Source organism: Acanthisitta chloris, unplaced genomic scaffold (assembly GCF_000695815.1).
Source record: "Acanthisitta chloris isolate BGI_N310 unplaced genomic scaffold, ASM69581v1 scaffold32287, whole genome shotgun sequence".
Lineage (NCBI taxonomy): Eukaryota > Metazoa > Chordata > Aves > Passeriformes > Acanthisittidae > Acanthisitta > Acanthisitta chloris.
The window spans coordinates 32,059-52,205 of NW_008682671.1; the positions used below are offsets into that span (position 1 = coordinate 32,059).

At 40.1% G+C, this 20,147-nt stretch overlaps 1 protein-coding gene across 1 annotated transcript in view; it reads left to right on the plus strand.

Moving 5' to 3' along the window:
* BRIP1 (BRCA1 interacting protein C-terminal helicase 1) overlaps positions 1 to 18,198 on the plus strand; it is a 48,978-nt gene extending 30,780 nt beyond the window's left edge. The window contains exons 14-19 of the mRNA XM_009078614.1: positions 1,223 to 1,382; positions 1,898 to 2,019; positions 13,186 to 13,298; positions 15,443 to 15,525; positions 16,278 to 16,571; positions 17,315 to 18,198. Of these exons, the coding sequence (XP_009076862.1) occupies positions 1,223 to 1,382; positions 1,898 to 2,019; positions 13,186 to 13,298; positions 15,443 to 15,525; positions 16,278 to 16,571; positions 17,315 to 18,198 (1,656 nt within the window). The remainder of the gene's footprint in view (positions 1 to 1,222; positions 1,383 to 1,897; positions 2,020 to 13,185; positions 13,299 to 15,442; positions 15,526 to 16,277; positions 16,572 to 17,314) is intronic.
* Positions 18,199 to 20,147: the final 1,949 nt, after the last annotated feature.

Sequence of the window (20,147 nt, forward strand, 5' to 3'; positions counted from 1 at the left end):
TCTGCAAAGCCAAATGTGACAGCAATTAGTTGCCATTAGTTCTGCTTCACAGTAGCACTTAGACTGTATCTTTGGACATGGGACAGATGAATTTTGTAAGAGTCTAACCATTCAAGGGCCCAAGATCTTGGCTGGAGCACAGGGGAAAGGCAAGTGGGCTGGAGTTAGGGGATGCTGTGTCTCTTTGAGGAATGAACTGGGGCAAGTGCAAGTTCCAGATGGAGCAGTTCATATAGCCTGAAGCAAAATGCAGAGAAAGTCTTCATGAGTGGAGTTGAGGGAAGTACAGACAAATTAAGAGCACAGCCCTTATTACAGAGTCTGTGAGGTTAAAGTCTCTCTTTGTATGAAGCTCAGGATCTGCACAATAGTCAGTGACACACTGATGATCTCTGAACAGTAAAAGGGCTGAAATAAAGTCTTCAGTTGTGTCCATTGAACCAGATCTACTTGGTTCAGTCTGAAGTGTGTTGCTTGCCTTGCATTTGACTCGAGGGCAGTGCTGTGCACCATGAGACAAAGGTGCCAGGTGAAAAAGTGACTTTTTGCTTCCTTTTGATAAAACTCAGTGCAGAATTAATGCACTACATGACTGCTAACTGCACAGTGACCCCCACCCATCTGACTTCAGGTGCTGTGCTGATTGTAAACTTTGCTCTTTGCATTATTTGCACTCAGTGTGGAACAGGCTGATTTGCCTGCAGGATCTGAACATGTGCTGGTTTGGAGTGAAGTGTGCTCAGTTCAGAACTTGGCAGGTATAACAAAGCTGACAGGCTCTTCAGAAGCAGAAGAGGCTGTTGATAAATTCTCCATCAGTATTTCCTCCCTTCACTCCTCTATGTACATTTTAAAACATTGTGGAAATTTAAGATATAATTGTGTCAAAGTGATGTAGAATTTGTTTCCAGTCTTACTTAGGCATCTCTGACTTGGTAAGAAACAGGTCATTTTCATTTGGATGACTTCCAAATGCTTTGAGGAATTCTGGAAGATGCTCTTTAGTGGGCACTCTCAGAATTTTGCTTTGAGAACTCAGTGTTTCTAGTTAGCAAAATTAGAGGTCACTGTGTTTGCCAAGTGCTGCACAGCTGAGAAACAGTTATGATAGGGCAACTTGTGTTCATACATACAAACAGTGGATAATATAGCTCCACTAAAGTCTTTGTGTGCTTTACTGTACCAGCTCAAGTGATTGATGTGGGTTTCTGTTTGTTTTCAGATGTTGGACAAACTCAAGGATCGCTGGATACACACTGGTTTGTGGAAGAAACTGGAGCTGGTTAAGACAGTCATTGCAGAGCCTCAGGGAGGGGCAAAGAGTGACTTCGATGAGCTGCTGAAAATATACTATGATGCAATAAAATGTAAAGGAGAAAAAGGTTTGTTCTTCAGGCATACAAAGTAGTTGATGCAGACTCTAAGTTTAAAACGATGTATTCTTAAAGTGCTGAATTAGAATTAAGATATGGATAAGCAAATTAACTTCAGCTAATAAGCTGTTGTGATAAATGAGGAGGAGTAGCTGCTGTTTGTATTGAGGATACAGGGATGTACAGGGTGGTGCATGATCCCAGCAGTGGCTCTGGAAAGGCAATGAGGTGTGTGATAAAGAATAACAGTATGCAAAAAAATGGAGTGCAAAAGAAGGTTTAACATCTAAAATTTTGTTGTAGATATATATGATATAACATCACAGTGGTATTAATCAAAGTGGAGTTAATCTTATCCCTCTACCAAGAAATGTCTATTTTTTTGTCTTCTCCCCTTTCCCAGACTGACACAGTGAGTTATACTACATTATGTTTAGCTCTTTAGAAGATTTTGGTGAAACTTTCTTTTGCTGCTCAGTTTCTCCTTGGGAATGATTTGTATATTCCTTTCTGGCTTGTTGAAGATGGAGCTCTGCTGATAGCTGTGTGCAGAGGCAAAGTGAGTGAAGGGCTGGATTTCTGTGATGAGAACGCTCGGGCAGTGGTCACCATAGGGATTCCATTTCCAAATGTGAAGGACCTTCAGGTAGGACATCAATTCAGAGTTGGACTTAAAGCACCAAATAAACACGACATGTTTTCTCTCTGTGTTTTCCCTTGAACTGTTCTCCATCCCATTTGAATTCTGGGAGTTATCTCTGCACGGGTAAGAGGAGGAGCAGCACAGTGTGCACTCATTTATGTCATTCTAAATAAACACTTATCATGCTAGGTGTCAATTTTTGTCTGACATGGCTAGTGAAGGCTGTTGCTTTGTTAAAATGCTCATTCATTTCAGACTCTGCCAAGCAGCTGTACATGTTTCCATCTTCTTTTGCTTGTTTTCATGCCTTGAAACTTGTGTGATTGGTGCAGAAATGAAGGTACTTCCTGTGGTGAGGTGTTTGGTTGGGAAGGGCTAGGATAAATGCTAGGAAAATCCTGCTTTAAATAAAGCAATCAGGTTGTTTCAGGTGGAAGGAAAAGGTAGTTATAGTGTAAAATGATAGCATCATGTGGCAGTAATGATCACACACTAGGCCATTATTGATTGCAGTGAATCACCTTTGATGTAACTATGTGTGTGACACTTCCCACTTAGAGTGTGGAACTGTAAACCTTTTCCAAGCTTGTGCTGCTTTATTAGCTTGCAGTTTTGAGGCATAAATTTATGCCATAGCATAACCTCTTCCTGGATACTGAAGATGTTACTATTTTGAAAATTCAAACTTCACGTAACTTTGGGCAAAAACTTGTAAGTGCCTTCTAAAAATAGTATTTTGATGTGCCTCCAGCCAAATAAATTTGTAACTATTTGTGGTTTTCAGGAGGTGGTGAAAGCAGCATCCTGTTGCTTGCACTGCTGTGTAATTGCCCACATCAACACTTCCTTTCCTTTGGCTTCAACAGATCTGACAGACAGATGATGTTCCATTAGAGTAGGCACTTCATAGCCTAAGCCAGGCAGTCAGAAAGGCAAAGAAAGCCAATGAATATGGAAAAGTGGTTTTCTAGACTTTCTCCTTGATGAAAAAGAACATTTAGTGTTGGCTAATTTGTGATACTATTTGTTTCTAGTGGCCTGTGCATCCACTTAGGGAGTCACCCAGTTGCTGGTCATAGCCACTGTCACTGCTCTCTGTCTTCTGTGTTCCTTTTAGAACTCTTGGGGACTATTTTGTGAAGCTCAGAAACAAAGTGAAGTATCCCAGAATAAATAAACACCAGGAGCAGCTGAATTCTGGTTCTGAGCGATGCCAAATCAAACAAGAAAATCATAGGTTTGCACTTGAAAGGCCAAACAGACTCAGCTTTGGGTTTAGAGATGTGTTTTGAGCTTAAGTGAATGACCAAAGACTTCTTTGTTGTCTGCAGTGTGTGCCTAATTCCAGCCTTGCTGGAAAAAACCCACATCCTATAACGACCAGGAAGGTTGTGTTAGTGGTGCCTAGTGCAAAGTTCTTCCAATGTTTGCATAATTCCTTGGAGCACTTATTCAGCCACAACATTTTTTGTCTTACTGAGGTATAATACACTGCACTGTAGTAGAAAAACATTTACATTCACAGAATATTCAGCACTCCTCCTGGAGCTGGCAATGTTTTGTTTTAGGAGCATATGCTGACATGAGATTTTGGAACCCCTTGGTGTGTAGTATGGCTGGAACTTCACAATTTATTCCAAATGATTTCCTGAAAGTCAGTAGTTTTGGTTTCTAATTGAGAAGAATGTGCCATGGATGAATTATCTTCACAGTGGATTATGTTCCTGAAGGTTAAAATACTGTGTTTGATTTTTACCTTGAGTTCAACCAAACATGTCATATCACAGAACCTCAGGCACTACAGCACATTCTGATAACTAAATTAAACCAATCACTGTTGTGGTCATCTGTTTTTCTTAATTAGGCTGAAGAAAGCCTCTAAATTTTTTAGCAGGGGTAGAAACAGTAGCTGCCAAATTGCAAGCAGTGAAAGGTTTGAGTGTGTGTATTTCGAGCTGGGAATGCACAAAGCACTGCAGTGATCAATTGTGGATGAGAGAAGGGCAGGCAGCAGTCTCTCAGCATCAGATCTGCAGGGCAGTGCTCCTGGCAGAATGCTGGAGGAAATGGGGTTTGTTCTAAGTGTGTCTTTAAACTGTGTTTTGTTTTGCCCAAGGCTTTAGGTTTGTCAGATCCCCCCAAAAAATTCCAGATTAATGCACGTTCCTTTCACCAGCTGAGTTGCATGAAGGATAGAGTGGAGGAGAGTCACTGAATAACATGAGTTGGAAGATTTCTAGAAACATAAGGAGAGATACTAAGGAAATTGGGAGGATTAAGCATCTTTTCCAGCAGTGTGTCAGCTCAGTGAAGGACTTGGGATTCCCAAATGAAACAGTTAAAATGTACAGAATAGTTACGTTTGCTTTTCTGATGTAGCTGGTTAGTGTTTCTGTGGATTTTGTAGGCAAACTGGCTAAGCCCTGGAGGAGCTTGAGTTTGCAGCAGACATGAAATGCACAACACAGTGACACAAGTCAGGTTAGACTGACAGAGACACAGAACTGTGAGCACAGGAACATCTGTGGCTCTTACAGAGCAGTAGGTGCTCAGTACAGGTACAGAGGAAGAAACTGATAAGATGATTAACAATGACATTCCTTTAAAAATAGGAAATGCAAGTGATTAACAATTCCCTTGGAATATCCATGAGTTATATACTTCTGGGATTGGTTTAAATCACTAAGAAGTGCTCAGCCTCTCCATGAAAATACACTGGAATGTCTGCCTTTTGGGTTAATAACAGTCCCCCTAAGCCTCAATTCCATAACCCCTTACTCCTGCACAGAGCTCTTACTTGTGTGAGTAATCCCTTTAAGGCTTCTAGGACTGTGCACAGCCACAGGGGTTTGGAGAATTGTACCTTTGGAGAGCAATATTTTATGTTGGCAGCTTGATGTTGGCTCATCTCCACTAATATGACTTGTCTGTGATCAACCTGCTTTCTAAATATGTTTTATGATTTGTAAGTGGATGGAGTAACAGTAAGCTGCAATATTAGAGCACATAAATAACGTGGCAGAAAGAGATGTGTAATCCCACAGACATGTTCTCTGATGCTGACATACTGTTAATTAACTCCTCTTAGGTATTTTGAAGTGTGGAGCGTTTTTGATCCAGACATCAGTCTTGAGCAAGAAACTCCTTGTCAAGTGTGATGTGTAACAGCCAATTTTAGTTTCTCCATAGGTTTGTGCTAAATAGATGCCACAACTTCTGGTACCAAATGGCAAGTAACTGTGCTTCTGTGATTTACAGTGTTTCCTGTACAGGCTTTAAAGAGCATAATTTCATTTCACTTAACCATTTCAGGCATGCTGTGTCTTAGGTTCACTCCCATTCACAAAGAGAAGAGTCTAAAGCTCTTTGTCAGTGTAAAGGAGCAAGAAATGATTCAGGCTCAGAAGTGCCTTTGATAAAAACCAAGACTGATTTAAGGAAGAGGCCAAACCCCTAATTCTGTGTTACTGAGAGCAGTTTCATATTGCTGAAGAGTCAGGTTGCTAAAGCAAAATAATATAAAAGAAATGTTCAAGTATTGCTTAAAGCTCTTGGTACTCTCAATGGTAGAGTTTGGCTCGAGGAAAGGAGGAAAATTTATTTCAGAGCCAAAAATTACTTCTTTGGCTGTGACCAGGATTTCCTCTGCCCACCTCTGGGACCTGAAACTAGAGGTAGGAAAATCTGATTTTGGAGCCAAGTGTGACTTGTTTAGTTCAAGTCATAATTTACTGTTCTTACCTTGGGGACCTGAAAATAAAGCCACTCGCTCTGCAATGTTGATAATGGGCAGCTCTGAAGTGCAGGCACTAAGCTCTCCTTCCCACAGAGCATTTCTGCACTTCCACCTTTCCAGATGCTTTTGATCCTGGGACAGGAGAGTGTATTAATCATGGAACAGCCAAGAGAACTTGACCGAAATACAGAGGAAAATGCAGTCAAACTCTTTTACATCAGTAGATGTGCAAGGAAAATAAACTTGATAAGACTGAGGGATCTGGGCAGTGACATTGGTGATTTTGCCAATGATGGGAGTTACTTCCCTTGGCTGCTACAGGGTGAAGATTTTCTTTGTTGTTTCCTGTAGCAGAATTTGTAACATGATGGAACACATCACTTCAATTACCTTTTCCAGGGTTCTGTGTAACTTAATGACACACAGAGTTTGCAGCTCTGGCTGAAGTTTCTTCTTCCTTTCTCGAGGGCTCATCAAACTGAGGTATTTCTATCCTTTCAGAAGAATGGCATTTTTCCAGAGATTTAAGTGAATTTCTAGTCCTTGTGGCAGTTTTTAAGCCTCTGTGCTTTTTCTCCATTGAAAGGAGAAAGAATCTTGCGCTACATAAATTGGTTTGCTGAAATAATTAATTTCTCTTTTTGTGTATTCTAGGAAAAGAAAGATTTCTAAGGAAATTATTGGTGTTTTAGATGCTTAACCAGAGCTGAGAAATATCCCCTGCACTGTATTCATTTCATTTTAGCTTTGCATATTTTCAGTTCTTAATAAAACAGTATGGGCAAACTGGTATAGAAAATGAGGAAAAAAAATCTTGTATGTTTTATGGGAAGGTCATTGCTGTGTTTGTCTTTAGTAGAAGCTGAAAATTCCCCATGAAATTAAGAATCATTTTAGAGATATAAGACTTTTTTACTTCCTTCTTCATTCCAGTACTGTGAAAAAAAATGCATGTGTAAAGTGGGGAACAGAAAAGCATTTCTGTCAAGCATAGTCACCGTTATGCTGAAGAAACTCAGCATCCTTTTAATCCTGAAGTAGTAAGTTTTGAGTATTTTTACCTCTTTTGTGGGGTATTATTTATTGGATTTCCAAGAGAATTTGTGTCAATTCAGAAAAAAAAATGATTTTAGAGGTTTTATTTGTGGAGTAGCTGCCAAATGCTGTGGAATACAGCTAAGGACAGTACCATGTGAGTGCAGTGTAAGATGTAGGACTAGTGGATGGCATTTCTCCTCTGCTGGTACGAGGCTAATGTCAATATGTTGGCACAGATCACCGGAATCATCCCTGAATATATCCAGAAGTGAAGCCTTTGGATAAATAATCCAGCAAATCAAAACTTTTCCTTCACGTTTAAGAGTTTACTTTTCTGATCCATAAAAAATTTCCAAGTGATTTTCTTGTGTTTATCTTGTCCTTAGCAAGTAGTGGTGACCTTTAAGTTTTTACTTTCCTGTCAAAGTCTGTTGAAAGCTTTAAAAGTGAAGCTCTCACCTTGGGGATTTGTAGGCCTGACTGACACTTACACTTCCCTCACCGAGCTCAGGCAGCAGTGTTGGACCTCAAGGGAAGCTGTTTGATTTTTTTCACTTCTGCTTCACTGCAAATGGATTGAATTTTCTCTTCAGAGGAGAGTTTTGGTTGCATTAGATTTTAATCAAGTCACTTGTTCACAGTCCCTCCAAGCCTACAAGGCTGAGATGAGTAGATGGGCCTGGGGTGGATGTGCTACGAGATTTGTCAAACCGGCAAACTTCAGATCTCGGAGCTGCCACACGGTGTAGTTGACAATACTAAAAGTGTTCACTGGTTGCAACATTACATAAGCTTCCCATCCTTCTGACACTGGGATTGAGTGAGAATCCTGGGGAAGCATTTGGTCATAAAATACCTGGTGAGTTCAGACTAAGAGAAACAGCTTTGCAAGAAGCCAAAGGTGCTGGTTTGCTGCCCCAGAAGATGGTTCTGCCCAGTTGGTAGGATCTGATGGACTTTGCTGTGGGTTGTTTGGCTGTTCTTTTATGTAGATATATATGTGAGAGAGGGACTGTGTGTTAGGAGCTGCAGGGACAGGACAAGGGGCAATGGGTGCAAATTGAAAGAGCAGAAAGTTAAGTTAGATATTAGGATGTTTTTCCCTGTGAGGGTGGTGAGACTGGCACAGGGTGTCCAGGGAGGCTGTGGCTGCCCCAACCCTGGCAGTGTTTATTCCAGGTTGGATACAACCTTGAACAATCTGCTCTGGTGGGAGATGTCCCTGCCCAGGGCAGGGGTTGGGGTTGGATGATCTCCAAGCTCCATTCCAACCCCTTGACATAATATGATTCCATATTTCATATTTAAACTTTTGGGTTATGGAGAACCAACCCAGCATTGCTTTTCCATATATACATTCTCATTTACCACTTTTGTGACTTTTTTTTTCCTATTTCAGCAACTTTTTCTAGTGTTGCTTATCTTTTCCTTCACATTTCGTTTTGATCCCACAGATGCCCAATATCTTTCCACATCCCCTGTTTCCATGCAGCAGTCTGAAATCTAGAGCTGCAGGGATGTTGTTTCCTTATCTAAGTCAGTGTTATCCAAGGAAGGCAAATTTTCCAAGTGCACATAGAAATTTTCAGGCAGAAAAGGTCACCTGAATTATTTCTGTGTAACAGAACATCCTGATGATAATTGTGCAGTACAAAGTATTGATCATGTCTCAGAGTATATTGCTGTGCTCACAGTTTGGGGGTTGTGTTATTGCTTTTTTAAGGAAGTGCAGCATTTTTAGATGTGAAAGCAGAGAAGTGTTGTATTTGAGACCATATTTAGATATATGAGATGGTTAGAATGGCCTTAAGAAATGATTGTATTATCCAGAATCTAGTTTGATAAAAAATAGCTAATCAGCATTTTCTTATTTCATACTGTTTTGTGTATTGCCATTGCACTTGGAGCATTTAAACTCCTGCCAGAATATCTTTTTCCTGTGGGCCAATAACTTCAGACATTGTATTTGGACACAGCTTTGGTCTGCTGAGGAGTGAGGATGTTTGAAGCTTGTTCTGTGCCTCACCCAGGTCTTTACACTTGCATTATTTGCCCTAAACCTCACAGATTTGTTCCTGCTTTTGAAGTGAGGAGCAAAGTTAAATGCTGCACTGTCGAATGCTGTTTCTATTTAAGAATTTTCAGATGTAAAAGAGAAATGGGTTTTCATGTCTTTTACTTTCCTGCACTTAGCAACTTTTATGATTCCTTGGCGTTTGTCAGGAGGAAAGTAGATGGCAAGTGTGTTCCTGAAGAATGGTAATCATTGCTATTTCAGGTGGATCAGAGACTCTAAGCGGACACAGGAGATTTTTAGGACGGGAGATTTGCTTAAAAAACATTTTTATGTCTTTTTTGGGGATGGAAGTGGGGAGTGACCACCTGGTATTTTTTCTGCTTGTTTGTTTTTAAGAAGTGGAGAATTAGTACATGTTAAACATGAATGTGGCTTTTAAAAAATTTTTGGATGATGTGAGCAATGGGCTTTGTTTTCATTAGTAGTTTTCCTCTCATAAAACCAGAGAAACAAGTCCATGGGATGCCAGAGAACATTTATATCCATTTTCTGACTTTTATTTCCATGGAGGAGAGCGTGGGGAGGGAAGGGCATGGTTGGTGTTCCACCTGCACATATGTGCATGCACTGCCACAGGTCCAACTTTATTTGCTTTACTGCAGTTGTCTCTCCTTTAACCTGAGCTGTCACACACTGCCAAGTGCTGATGTGCAGAGAAATGCAGATTGAGATCAGTTCAGGGTAACTCCTCACAGAGTTGCCATTGCACCCATGGATTTCTGTTGTTTTAAAAAAGCAAAGTATTGCACTGCCTTTGGTTAAGTAATGCATTAGAAAAAATATCAGAACTTTGCCAGAGGAACTAAAACCAAACACAGTTTATTTTGCTGATTTAAATTGCCTCAAATTGAAGAATTTATCCTGTGGCTTAGCCCATTCAGCCCTCCTTTTGTGGTACTGGCACTGACCAATTTACAATTTGCAGCATTCTGATTAGTTTTTCTGTAGGAACAAATGGTTCATAAAAGATTGATATGTGTATCCCTTGCTGTTAAACACAGCCATGTGTTACTTTGGGATAAATCTGCCTCAGCCTGGTGTGTTCCTAAAAAGGCAAATGGTTTTGTGTGTGGATTTGAATGTTTTGGGGGTCAAAAACAAGCTCTAATTGGAGTTAGTCCTCTCAGCTCATGCCATGAACTAACTGATACAGTCCATGGGCATCACAATATGAATCCCTTTATGTATTTATATACCACTGGAATCCTGAATCATAGAATCATAGAATTTAGGGGTTGGAATGGACCTTAGAGATCATCTAGTCCCAACCCCCTGCCCTGGGCAGGGACAGCTCCTCACTAGATCAGGTTGCTCAAGGCTCATCCAGCCTGGCCTTAAAAACTAATGCCCTGGGCAACCTATGCCGGTGTCTCACCACCCTGAGAGTAAAAACCTTTTTCTCACATCCAACCTGGACTTTCCCTCTTCAGTTTGAACCCATTTCCCCTTGTCCTCTCACTGCAGTTCCTAACACAGAGTCCCTCTCTGGATCCCTTGTAGGCTCCCTTAAATAAGTCTGAATTTCTTTAGGTGAAGGAATGTTACCATAGGTAACTTTTTCTTGGTGTTTCATCAAACACTTACAATCTAATATCCCAAATGTTGTTTAACGTTGTTGTTGGCATTGAAGAAAAAACTTGTATTGCTGATTTCGATTCAAAAATACACCCAAAAATTCTTTCGAATCATAGCAAAAACTGCCTGAAAACATTTTCCCAAGCCATAAAAAAAAACCCCAAACATTTGTTCATGGCATTTCTTTCTTAGCTGCTGTTTCTCAGTTAATATTCCTGAGTGAAAGATGTCGAGGTAATTAAGCATTACAAGAAGGAGCAGTTAGCAGGTATAATGTTGTTCGACTTCAGCTAATGTGGATGTGACCATGACCTCCCAGATAGATCAAAGCCTAATCTGTCTGACAGCTACAGGATGGCAGAGCTTGCCACAGGCCTCGTGCTGCTGCCTGCCGAAGCTATTTGTCTGTAAAGCATGCCTGATAGCTAGGAGTATGTTTTTAAGGATGAACAGGTAGAAGTAAAAGGCTGTCTTTTGACATTTTAACTAATCCCTTCTAGCCTGTGGTTTGCTGCACATTTAGGATATTTGCTAGCAGGAGAGAGTGGCTTTTTCACATATGTAACATGTCATTTTGAATCGGGCGTTGATTTGATGGTTGGTAATGCAGGAGTTATACAATGAAATAGATTCTGATTGCATTAAAATGACATGCTCTGCCCTTTTACCTTCAGCAGGCTCCGGATGAAAGCTGAACTCTCAGCAATGTAACTTGTCATCTCCTGCTGAGACGTGATCATTTAAGTGAGAAAACAGAAGGTTTATTTGCTGTTAACCCTTTTAGAATGGAAGTGGGAAAGGGAAGTTTGCAAGGTGCATCACACATTGGGACCAGGAGAATTTGGGGGGCTGTATAATTTGGGCAATGAAATGGCACAAGCAGTAAACACACAGTGCTAATATCTATTAGAAGGATGTAAAAGTGATGTATTTTATTGAGCAGACCTCACTGCTTTGCATTCTGCTGTTACTTCTGTGGATTTGATGCACATAATTAAAAATATCATGATTTTTTTTCAGCATAAGACACATGGCTAGTTATTCTGTTAGTGTTTTGAACAGTTTGTTAGCAAAGTAGGAGACTTATAAAGATACATCTGTTCCAATTGGCCAAAATCTTAGTGCTAACAAATTCTTCACAAGAGAAAATGGTTATAAAACTTACCAGGACTAGAGGACAAATGTGCAGGATTTGTACAGGAGCATATTATTGCCATTGGTTATGTTCTAACAACTTCAGTGAATTTTCCAGCATCCTCCCTCATTTCCAATAGTGAGGAATACCCTTTTGTTTCTCCAGGTACTATTTCCATGTGTAGAAATGCACAGATATACCCAAATTCCTTCTTAAGGAGTGGTTTTAGTGTTCATAAACTGTTCAGAAGGAATCATCTTCCGTTTGGAAAATGACAAAGGAAACCTCACCTGCCAGTCAATAAATTCTGAGTGACTGGAGCAAATATTAAATCTGTGAAATCAAACTGAATTTACTTTCTGGCTGTAAAGATTGAATTTGTAAATTTGACAGGCAATTCAAAGGGCATAAGTACAAAAAATAAAATTTCTTATCCAAATGCAAGTTACCTGTCAGAAGAGGTTAGAAGTCTGCTGGTTTCTCTCCTGAAGCGTGTCCTTTCACTTGTCAGTTTAGAAAGGTTAATACTGTACAAAAGAGCAATGCAAAGACCCTTTTTCCTGTAGTTTTATGTTTGTTTAAAAAAAAAAAATAAAATTCAGACCTCCTCTGTGACTAACAGCAATGAATCCTGTGGATATGTGTTGGAGCAGTGTAGTTCAAATGCAAATTGGTGGTCCAAGTCAGAGCTTTGTACGTGTAGTTATCCGTGTGATTGGGAAGGGGAGGCAGATTTCTTTTGCAGCTGATTCCAGCTCTGCTTTTGAAACAGCTGGGAGAGTGTTTTTAGAACAGGGGAACGTGCTCCTCTCTGCCTTGCACTAACCCATGGCCTACAAGCCTTAGCTGCTGCCCTTGCTCCTCCTTAGCCAGGGAAATCTTTCCTGACCACAAAAGGTGATGCCAAGCTAGGAATTAGGGTTGGTATCTGGTTCTGATACTTTGGAGAGGCCACTCTATCTCTAATAAGATTTTTTTGGAGAGGGTGCTCAGGCATTGGAATGTGCTGCCCAGGGAGGTGGTGGATTCACCATCCCTGGAGGTTTTCAAGCTGAGACTGGATGTGGCACCTAGTGCCATGGGCTAGTGACCACAGTAGGGTTGGACTCGATGATCTTGGAGGTCTTTTCCAACCTGGTTGGTTCTATGATTCTATGATATTTGCTTTACCCTCCCTTGGGAAAAGCATAGTCTGGGCCCAGCAGCAGCCTAGGATTCAGTGTTCATGATAAAGGGAAGGATAGAGATCTTCATTGTGTCATTTCCTTTCAGGTGAGCCAACCAAACTGTGGTCTGGAGTCCATCTACTTGTATCTGGGGTTTTTTTGCCCTGTGTGAACAGCTTATCTTTCCCTTGCTGGCACAGAGATTTGTATGTGTGTGTGTGGTGCTTGTCATTAGATTGAAACTATCAGAACAGATCATTTCTAAGATTAATTTTATAAGGGTACAAGCCAGGAGTGGTTAGTATGCAAAATATAGAGTTGAGATACTGAAACACACTTGATATATTCTCCTATTTGATCAATGTTTGCTTGTTTTCCACTTTTAGAGTCTTTCCTTTTCGACATCATTAATAACACCAATGTTTTATGATTTCTTCCTTAGGTTGAATTAAAGAGGAAATACAATGACCAGCACAAAAGTACAAGAGGCCTTTTATCAGGGAGTCAGTGGTATGAAATTCAAGCTTATAGAGCTCTCAACCAAGCCCTGGGAAGGTGAGATAAACTCAACAGAATTAAAAATAGATGTATTTGTAGAATTGCTTTGTGAAATTTTTGAGGATTAATTCCTCACTGTTAACACAAAGGGGAGAAATAAGGCAAAAATCCTCATATTGCAGAAATTGTCTCCAGCTGCTCTGTGCTGGTAACTCTTGTTTTTAGCCTGTTCTGCCCTGGAAGCTCTTTGGTTTTCAGCCTATTGTGCATCTGAGCATTGTTATATTTCAGAGTGTTTGTTTTGCCTTCAGAATCCACTTCAGTTTGGTTGCACTTTCATTGCCTGTAGTGCAGATATCCAGAAAGGAAAACATTAGCAGAGACAAATAGTTCTTAAGCTTCTAAACCAAAGGAAAATTCTTGGGTCCTTTCAGATGCACTAATTGTTCACACTCTCAGTGGGCTCAGAACAGTTGCTTGATGTTTAGCCTACAAGTATTTTTGAAAGGGAGAAATAGCAGAGGGGTTTTCAGACCTTTGCAAAAGGTCAATTCAATTATTGTGCTCACTGATCTCTTTCCACATATAGAAGAAGTGGTACAGCTGCCTTTCCTGGATGGAAAAATTCCCCCAAATTTTATTAACAGGCTAGAATTAATTCATCCTTCTCCAACAAAATTTATCATCTACATAAAGATTTTAACTCTGTCATCCATATCCATCACAGATGCCTTGAATCAGTCATGGACACACAGAGAGGTACAGACACAGATTTATTGATGAGAAACATCAGCTGGAAGACTCTTGTTGTCTGAATTAGACCCAATAAAAATATGATGACAGAAAATGGAGAGAAATAGTAACATTAGTAAAATCTCATTGTGGATTTTGTTTACAGGTTTGATTCTGCTTTGGAATACAAGAGCATTAGTGAAAATTGCTTCAGAAAAAATCTCAGAGTTGTGGGAGGCTAATAGTAAGAAATTAATCTGAAGTTTTGTCATTGTGAAAGAAGTTTCAACTTCAATCTGGTTTTAGTGGAAATTGATTATTGTCTAATTTATCGATTGACTGGAATTACCCTGGTCTGAAATGGAGACAACTGACTTCCCTCCTGATGTAAATGTGTCAACTGTGTGCAGAAATTTAGTGCTGTTCCATTCTATGCAGTATGAAAAAGTGAGAAGTTGGAAGAAATCTATTTCTTACAGATTTTTGGTAGCTTTTCTTGTCACTGAGAGATTGAAATAAAATAAATACTTTTGTGGAGAACCAGCCTGGTCACTCCAGTCTGAGGTCCTGATACAGAAACACTTGTGCTTTCATGTGCATTTGTAAACATCAGCTTCAAAAAAATGTACATAAAACTCCTTATACCATGGGGAAAATAATCCTGAGCTATTACTGACAGATTCTTTTCCATATTTTATGTATATTTTCACTGTTCTCTAATGATTTTTTTCTGGCAGGCAGCATAGAAATCCAAATAATGCTAAAGATAATATCAACACATGAGAAAGTACTATTAGATGCTTTCTGTAGGCCTCTCACAGCTGAATTAGGAAGTCAACACTATTTGATCTGTAGCATCATTCATTCATGTAGGGATCTCAGAGCACCTTCCAGGAGCTGAAGGGGCTCAGGGAAGCTGCAGAGTGACCCTGGGTTAGGAGCTGCAGGGACAACAGGACAAGGAGGAATGGGGAGAAATTTAAAGAGGGAAAGTTAGATTAGGTATTAGGAAGTTTTTCCCTGTGAGGGTGGTGAGACAGTGGCACAGGTTGCCCAGGGAGTCTGTGGCTGCCCCAACCCTGGCAGTGTTTATTCCAGGTTGGTAAAGCCTTGAGCAACCTGCTCTGGTGGGAGATGTCCCTGCCCAGGGCAGGGGTTGGGGCTGGAGGATCTCTAAGCTCCATCCCAACCCCTTGACACACTATGAAACCATTCCCTTACTAAAGAGAGTTAGGAATAACCTGTGGGTTTTTTTTAATTGAACTGTTTTACACAGTAAATTGAACAACTGAAGGAAAATGAAGCTTCCATGACATCCATAACACTTTTTGGTGCATACAGTAGCATTTCGTGTATAATTTCGCATTTTCCAGCTGACTCACTGCAATCCCTGTTGCCTGATCCCCGTGGATTCTTACTCTGTGCCCTCTAATTACACACACACTCTTTTTTTTGCTGCTCCTTTGTAGGTGCATCAGGCACAGGAATGACTGGGGTGCTCTCATTTTAGTTGACGATCGGTTCCAGAACAACCCAAACAAATACATAATTGGTAAGCTGTAAATATCTCTCTGGGGAAGCTCCTAATGTTATACATAGTGAAAACTCATGATTAGATAAATATGTTTGTATAAACACAGGTGAGTAGGAAAAGTCATAATAAAATACATCCAGTGAGCACAAATTGAACCACCAAGTATGCAAAAAGGATTTTCTGTGGTTTTGTGCTGGGAAGAAATAACTGCAGATAAAATAAAACAGGTGATGGACACTAAGTTAAAAAAAAGAAAATTAAAAAAGAAATGCTTAGGAATGTGGTTTTGTCTTTTTTCCTGCCCTGTTTGGGTGGGATGGGCAAAGCTGAGGAGACCAGTCCATGCTCCACTGGAGTCAGCAGGTGGAGCTCAGCTGCTGCACTTGGAGTCCAACTGCTCCTCTGACCTGTCTGTACTGAAAACACAGCTTAATTACTGAAGTGAACAGAATTATTTCATAGAGTAATCTGTGTTCAAGATTTGGTAAGATTGCTTTCTCTAAAAAAACTTCACAGAAGAATCAAATCTCTGTTGTCATTTTAAATTGGTATTAAAAGAACATTTAAGTGGGTTTAAAAACACTTCCATGCATCAAGGGAGTGAGTTTTTAACCTCACTCTTCTGTTCCAACATTGTCTAAACAGTTGTGCTCACGATGTTGGTGTTTGATTAAATAAATGTAAAAATGGTATTCAGGTGCTATTTACTGATGGGAAATCCTTGGTATAAATGCTATCATTTCGTAGTGACACTTCTTTTTTTTTCTTAGGATTATCTAAGTGGATTCGTCAGCAAGTCGAGCACCACAGAAAGTTTGAGAATGCCCTTGAGTCCCTGCATGCCTTTGCTGTAAGGAACCAGAAAGGCAGTGACTGTCCCTCAGAGCACAACAGTGAACTCCTCCATGTGCCTCCAAAAGACCTGTCACAAGGCTCTGAACACGAGGCAACTATTCATCTGTCACCAGATGTTCCTGCTAAAAGTACAGAGCAAAATTTGCGTTCAGAAGGTAATTTTACTAAAACCATCAACTCAGTTAATCCTGCAGCAGCGAATCAGCCAAGTCACATCCAGGCAGCAGGGAAACAAAGTGTGTTCATTTCCTGTGGAAAACCTTCATTAGCAATTTGAGATGTGAAGTTGTCTCTTTTTTGGAAGAAACAAATGTGTTTTAAGATTACAGAAGGGCTTTGGTGGAAAATGATAATCATTCACAAATGTGTGTGAGCTGTGCTCAACAGACTGAAATTAATTGTCATTCCATCTGCTTGTCTTAAAACAGTTGGTAATGTTTGATGGGTTTGTAGCACCATCAAAAATGTTTTCACATCAGTTTCTTTTATCATTGGCAATTCTGAAGAGAATTTAAAATGTATTTGAAACATATAAAGATGAGAAGGATGGCAGGATGAGTGCTCTGGTTCAAGCTGCACCTGTAGTTTAGACAGTGCTCTGTGATCTCTAGTAACAGCTCCACAAGGAAATACCCATTCCTAAATTTTAGGAGGGCTTATGACTTCGTTTCAGGCAAGAAAGATGTGAATAAGATAAGAGCATAATAAGAAATTGCAAATCTAAAATCCAGTCATATCTAACTGTACATGTGCCTGTTAATCTAGTGGTTTAATTAAGACAATTCCTGTGCAAAGATAGCTGTAACATCTGGGCTTTTGTTTGTGTTGTTCCTAATGAGTGTCATCAGCCAGCTGCAAACTTGCTAAAGCTGTGGTGATTTTGGTGTGCTAAATAGTGTTAAGCAGTGGGGAAGGCATAGACAATTAATTCATGTTTTGTAATTTTTCACAGGTGGCCAGAAAGTTAGTGTAGAGAGTCATTCTCACCAGGCAAAACAAAGAAGAAAACATAAGAACCCCACAACCAAAGTGCCAACAGCTAAAATAGAGAGAGAAGAAAAGAATGGTTGGACTAATGCTGAGAGTATGGAAGGGAATTGCTGCACTAAACCACTGACTTCAACACCTTTGCCTGTAGCCCAGAACTGCAGGTCCACAGCTGGTAGCAAACAAGAGGATGTGGATGGGCCTAGTGAACTTGTTGACAGTGTAAATCAGTGCCAATCATTAACTGCAGAACTCAACCCAAGGGGACCAGAACCGTGTTTGGAAACAACTCATTTTTCAGTTCAAATGACTGAGGCCTCAGTTGCTGAAGGGTGTCCTGGTAAGCCACAGCTTCAAGCTGAGCCCTGCAGTGAGTTTCCCTCAGCAGGAGAGGAAGCTGAACTTTCAACAATAAATGTGTCTGCAGAAGCTGAAGATGAGGATGAGAGTATCTACTTCACTCCAGAACTCTATGATGCAGAACCAGAGGAAGAGAAAGCTGAACCACCGGTTCCAACCTGTAATGGAAATGAGAATTGGGTTGAATGTGGAAACTCCACAGTTGCTGATGAGCTTTTTGCAATCAACACTTCAGAAGCACTAAATGTGACTAAAAAACTGGTTGAGGATGATGGCAGGAGCACGAGGTCACATGGCATAGTGCAGAATGAGAGGAGTAAGGATAGTGCAGTGAATCCTCTAGAGATGGCTAGTGCAGTGGGAGCAGAGCAGAGAGCAGCTCAGGAGATGGACACCACAAAGCAGAGAATCAGTCTCTCCAGGTCACAGAACAAAGGTGTGTCATCTTTTCTACTGAGCAGTCGTAGCACATGGGGACAGTTTCTATAGTCAGAGTGAGCAGCTCTTACAACATTGTGCCATGGCAGAGCAGTGAGGGCTTTCTCCTCATTTAACAGAAGTTAGTCTCCATTTCTCCTTGTACTGTTTTGTTTCCCACTGTGGAAGTTATGCAACATGCAGTTTTCTGTAGGTACAATCAGATTCTTCTCCCTAACTGCATGGCAGAAGGACATCATGTCTGGGAATCCTAAACAGAAGCCCAAATAGGATCTGATTTGTCATTATCAGCTGAGGAGGTTTGGCCATTACAGATTTAATTAATCCATCATTAAATACAATCAGATAGTTGTGGTTTTCCTCAGAAAGCAAAACACACATATCAAATTAGGTTTTTCTGCATTTGCTGGGCGGGTTTTTTTATTAAATATATAGAACAGAACCTTTGCAGATCAAGTCATGATAGGTTGAGCCTAAATACCAAAAGAGATGTGTTCTTCAGTACTTTGTTTCCCTCAAATTTCTTATGTCAAAATATCAGGAGCTGTGTACTGTAGTGGTTGAACATTGGGATATTTGGTGATGATGTAAAGCTTCTTCAGAGGTCTTTATTTGTTTTCTATGTAAGTTCCTATAAGTTTTTCCTTTTTGAGAGGATCTTATTTCTTTGGGTCACACTGTGTATTCATACCAAACATGTTCTCATTTGTATGCCCTGCAGACACCTTTTACCTGCAAGATATACCAATGTAAATTTGTACATAAAGGTCTTTAAATATTCCTCTGTCTTTTTTTTTCAAGTATTTTAAATCTTTGTTTCACTTATTGCAATCAAAACAGCCAGAATTTTTCTATAATAAAACATACTGTGCCTGACTTCTCAGGAAAAGATTGTTCCTTTCCATCATGTATGAAAATAGAGGATTTTTACAGTCTTAAGATTGGTTCATAGGCATTTATATATATTGACTGAAAGCAGAGATGAAATTATTGACTGGTCATTTTCCAGCCAAGTTCATCTAAATAACTCTCTGACATCCATCTCTACACAGCTGTGAACGAGCTCCTAGCAGCAGGATTTAAATTGTGCCCTTTCTTTACACAATAAATGCATCTTTGTAAAATGACATACTCTGTTGGCAAGAACAGCAAGAACACTGTTGAGTTTCCTGAACTTGCAGGACTTGGTGTATGGCATTTGGGTGAATTTGTGCTGTATTGATGCCACCTAAGGCTCATGTGTTCTTGGTGTAGCTTTCCTGGTTTTCACTTGATTATTGGATACTGATGGATTTGAAGTAGTTGCTGGGGCAGAAGCAGCTACAGGACTGACAGCTATTTAACCATCTGACTCAGCTGAAGAGAAATATACTCAATTTAGGGTTAAATATCAGTTAATTTATTGTTTGCAACTGTTTTCTGGCCTAGCACTGTCCCCTATCCCCAGCAGTGCTGGGGCAGCCTGTGGCAGGTGGTTTGCAGCCACACTCAAGAGTTGATCAACTTGATCCTCAGGAGTCTCTAATAGCTCAGTTTTCTAAAAACAAATCTGAGCCAACCCACTCTTCATGCTTCTGTATGTCTACATAGATAACCGAAATCGCTTAAGCTTCGTGGCTTGTCTGCTCATCCCACACCCACTCTGTCTAGTTGTCTCTCAGAAGATTTGTCTGTCTTTAAATCCTTAACATTAAAAGGAAAAAAAAGAGGAAAATCCATCTTCCTTTCCTTATCTGGAGCAGATTGGTCCTTTCTTGATCTTGTGTTGCATCTTCCTTTGATTAGAAATCCCTTAAGACAAGCCCTTCCCCATGTCAAATACTTCACACTCAGTTACAAACCCCACAATTTATAGCAAATTTTCCTTCACTTTTCTTTTTAACATCTATATTAAAATATCAGCATTTGACCTACTGGATTCTATATTTTCTTGATAAATTTCTATCCACAAACACTCAAATCCAGAGGGAAAACTGATGATAATAATCTTTGTATTCCTG